This window comes from Apium graveolens, chromosome 10 (assembly GCF_009905375.1).
Source record: "Apium graveolens cultivar Ventura chromosome 10, ASM990537v1, whole genome shotgun sequence".
NCBI lineage: Eukaryota > Viridiplantae > Streptophyta > Magnoliopsida > Apiales > Apiaceae > Apium > Apium graveolens.
In genome coordinates, this window is record NC_133656.1 from 144090547 (window position 1) to 144094714 (window position 4168).

General features: G+C 29.0%; 1 protein-coding gene across 1 annotated transcript; it reads right to left on the bottom strand.

Moving 5' to 3' along the window:
• Nucleotides 1–563: 563 nt before the first annotated feature.
• On the bottom strand, nt 564–1466 carry LOC141692626 (uncharacterized). The gene is made up of 2 exons (XM_074497517.1): nt 1151–1466; nt 564–941 (listed from the first exon to the last, which is right to left on the bottom strand). Exons 1-2 carry the CDS (start codon nt 1252–1254, stop codon nt 725–727), a joined length of 321 nt encoding a protein of 106 aa, XP_074353618.1. The 5' UTR covers nt 1255–1466; the 3' UTR covers nt 564–724.
• Between the last annotated feature and the right edge of the window lie 2702 nt (nt 1467–4168).

Sequence of the window (4168 nt, forward strand, 5' to 3'; positions counted from 1 at the left end):
TCCTTTTTGCTTGACCAAGTATTTGTTGCCTTTTAAACAAGTGTTTTTAATTAGATTTAATTTTTAACTATATATATGATTTAATTATATAATATATACTTAAATTAGATTATAGTATTTTTTCTTTGTTTTTAGTACAATGTGTGCATCTCAGCAATTAGCATGGGATGATACTTCTCAATGAGTTTCATAATTTAAATATTATTTTTTTGAAAAAAAAAATAACGATTAGGATTAAAAATAAAAACAATGAATGAAGTATCAATCAAACTTGAATAATATCCCATGTAGTAATACTAGATCATATGTGAATATGATATAAAATTCCATAAGTTGAAATAGTATGCAATATTTTTTGCGAGGCGCTTGAACTCAATTTTACTTTTCTGAATATATATTTTATGTGACAATTACTTATTTAATTATACTGAAAAACTTCATAAAAAATTATAAATGTTACTATATACCACTATGATACTATCTAATCTCGCCTCACAAAATTTTGAAAAAATAATAAAAAATCTTGTTACTCAAATGATACCGACTCAATATAGTCATCAGAAAAACTAAAATGGGAAAATAAATTATGATTAATTAAACTTAATCCATAACATAATAATTTTTTTTTCTTAATTAAACCCAGCTAAATAACAAAAAAGGAAAAACTAGCAAAGAGAAAATATTAAATTTGCTAAGCTGGTGAAATGCTGAATGACTGAACAATCTAAGATGAAGATGAGTCGAATTTGTAGTGTTTATCAACGGCTACGGAGACATCCCAAGTGCAGCTCAACCCTTTTGGAATGATGACAAGATCTCCGGCGGCAAACTCCACCACCTCCGGTGAGTCTTTCCGGTACACTTTCACCTTGCCTTTTACTAAATAACATGTCTCTTGTGCATCAAATTTAAGTTGGTATTTCCCCGGAGAACATCCCCACCTATACATAATTTGTTTCATCACAAGAAAGCAAATAAACTTAGTTATTTTAAGCTTACATGATCAGAGAGACAGAGAGAGACACGGAGAGATGATCCCGTACACAGAGAGAGATGAGAAGAGAGACAGGGGGAGAGAGAGAGAGAGAGAGAGAGAGAGAGAGAGAGTATGCAGTTATGCACCCACAAGTGTGGAGAGATGCGGACTTACTTGGGCCATGATTTAATACCAAGTTCAGAGAGTTGAGATTGAGGAGGGTTGCTTTGGACAATGATGTCTAAACTTGACGAAGAGGAAGTTGATTCCGCAGCCATGATAGAAAAACTGATAAATTATGTGTATATATTGTTATTTTTCTATGGCTTAATCCTATGTTTGAAGGAAGGTTTTGAGTGTGTGCTCGTATATTTATATATAGACAAGTGCGTGAAAGTGTGGGGGTTAAATGCAAGTATTTGATGATAGACATGATTTAACGAGGAAGAGTGGAATGAAAATATGAGATTTCTTTCATTTTGCAGCAACAATTGTAAAGGTGTCTTTGCTTGGAAATGTTTTATATAATTGACATTATGTCTAGTTTAATCACGGTGAGTTAACGTAAACTACATATTTAAACTTAATAATTATTCTCTTCATTCCAATTATTTATACTTCTATAATTTATTTTTAATTTCTTTTTCTTTATAAAAATTTTAATATTATATTCTTATTTTAAAAAAATAAATATTTAAAATTATTTAGGAAAGCATATTGTAGAAATCTAAAAATGTGTGTCGATATTTCGTTCTCCAATATAAAAAACAAAAACAAGTATATTTTGACAGTATATTTTTTGCAGTTTATTATTATAAAATTAATTAATATATAGTATCTTTATATGCCATTCATTGTTTATGTAGTTAACACGGGAGATCATAAATTTCTGACTACAAATAATTTACATACATTTTTTACTTAAATTAGGTCTTGAAAAAATAAATGTGCTAATACGAGTACTTATATAATTTAGGTAAGAAGAATAGGATACCTCTGTTCAAAGAGTTGACCGCATAATATCCTATCTGCCAAAAACACGTGGCAAATGAGGACTTCAGACACTATTTGTTTGACCATTGTTATCATTTTGGTTCTTGAAGTTATTTGTATCGAGTATGATAAAAGTAATAATATAGCAGCTGCTCGAGTGTTAGTGTGCAACGCACGAGAGAGTACATTTTGTTCTTTATAATCTATACTAATATGTATATTAATCAGAATTAGTTATAATTCAATTTAATATTTATTTTAATTATCTAATTTCACAACTGTTAATTTTTTTAATCAAATAACTATAATTGTTATATCTGAATATTAAAATAATATAGTATTCAAACTCACATGTTCAAATCCCTTCAATAATATTTATTTAATTATTTAAATAAATATAAATAAATTTCACAATTCGAATCACATCATCAACAAAAATTTATATTTCTCATGTTTAAATCATATCATAACAAGGATTTATATTATTTATAATATTAAAAATAAAGCTAATACAGATCAAGTTTTAATCTCATACAATTTTACTATTTGATATAATCTTAAAATAATACTCATTCAAATTAAAATAATATTCATACAACTACTGTTCACATCAAATTTTTAATAAAATTATATAATAAAATTAAATATATATAAATATCAAAGGAATTTGTGCATCGTACGGGGTTTAAACTAATCTATTACTATTATATAAAAGACGAAATGTTAAAAGTTTTGGTACGGTACCTATTCTTGGTACACGCTCAATTTACCTAATTACCCGTACTTATAAACTTTATATTAATTATAATAGATTAATATGAATTTAAACTAAATTTACTGAATTACCCATATCTATTAACAATAGGCGAGTATGAAGGTATTTGGGTAGATATAGACGATATTCGGGATAAAATAAAATAATAGATACTATTGACTGTATCAAAACAATTTATATTAAACCGAAAAATTAAACTAAAAAATAATTCGTTGGTCGATATAGCGATATCGGGCTAAAAAACAACTATAATTAGTATAATATTAAAATTAAAATTATAAAATAATAAGTATTTAAAACAACTGTGCATCACACGAGTTTTAGGCTAATATATATATATATATATATATATATATGTGTGTGTGTGTGTGTGACGATCTCAATTTCGGGGTTAGGATATGAGGACCCACACACCAATATACTAATACCATAATAGCAAAATATAATAAAACCCCGATTATAACAGGATCTAAACAGGATAAAGTATGAGACAAAATTACAACTAACAACTGAAATATATATATATATATATATATATATATTACAACCTAAAATATGAATAAATTCATATTATTTGATTCCGACTTGAAATCGACAGATAACCCAAAAGTATCTGGTTCAACCATTACACTTCCCACTATCGCTTGCTCACGTAACAATTAGCTGATCTGGCATCTGAAAACCTACAACACGGTAGGGACCGCCAGGAACGCTCTTACGAGCGGTGCGCCTAAGTCTGGCCATCTTCTTACCTAACTGCCATGGTTATATCAAAGCAAATAGGTGAGCAAAGACGTTCAACAAGTAACTATATAGCAGTACTAAATATCAACATAACAACATTAACTGAGTCATTCTATTTCTGGATAAAACTGAACTAGGCGGCAGTATTCTTTTAATGGCTAGGTAAAGGCTTTGAAAAATGTTCTGGGCTTTCAAGATTCAAGAGTTGGGAGAAAACCGACATTTATCACAAATCAACAACAGGGTTCTCAGAGATTTTCTCATTTCAAAGGAAGTAACCATTCAAGTTTCGAGAATAAAAAACAACATAAGGTGACAGGGTTCTCAATCAAACTTCATCACTTTAAAGAAGATACTACTCGTTTTGTTTCATTTCAAGTAATTAAGCATGTTGCTTTATCAAAGATATACATTACCCTTTTTATTAAAGAACCCTTGATTGAAATATCCGTCTTTTAAATATAATACGGGTGATCATCCCGTACTGACCTCCATCTGGTCATTAAAGTACCCATGACAATATTTCAGCCTTATATTGGACTAGCCCCGCTAGCCTCTTATATGACTGGACTAGTCCCACTAGCCTCTTACGTCTCTATCCAATCCTCAAGGAATTCATTTGGAAAACCTTTGTGTTGGAATACAAGAAAGTTTATCTAGATTTCAATTTTAACATTACC

Excerpts from the sequence above, each read along its gene's own strand:
- LOC141692626 (XM_074497517.1), bottom strand. The coding sequence starts at position 1,254 with ATGGCTGCGGAATCAACTTCCTCTTCGTCAAGTTTAGACATCATTGTC. Across the intron at positions 942-1,150 it reads GGTATTAAATCATGGCCCAA|GTGGGGATGTTCTCCGGGGA; the intron begins GTAAGTCCGCAT and ends AATTATGTATAG.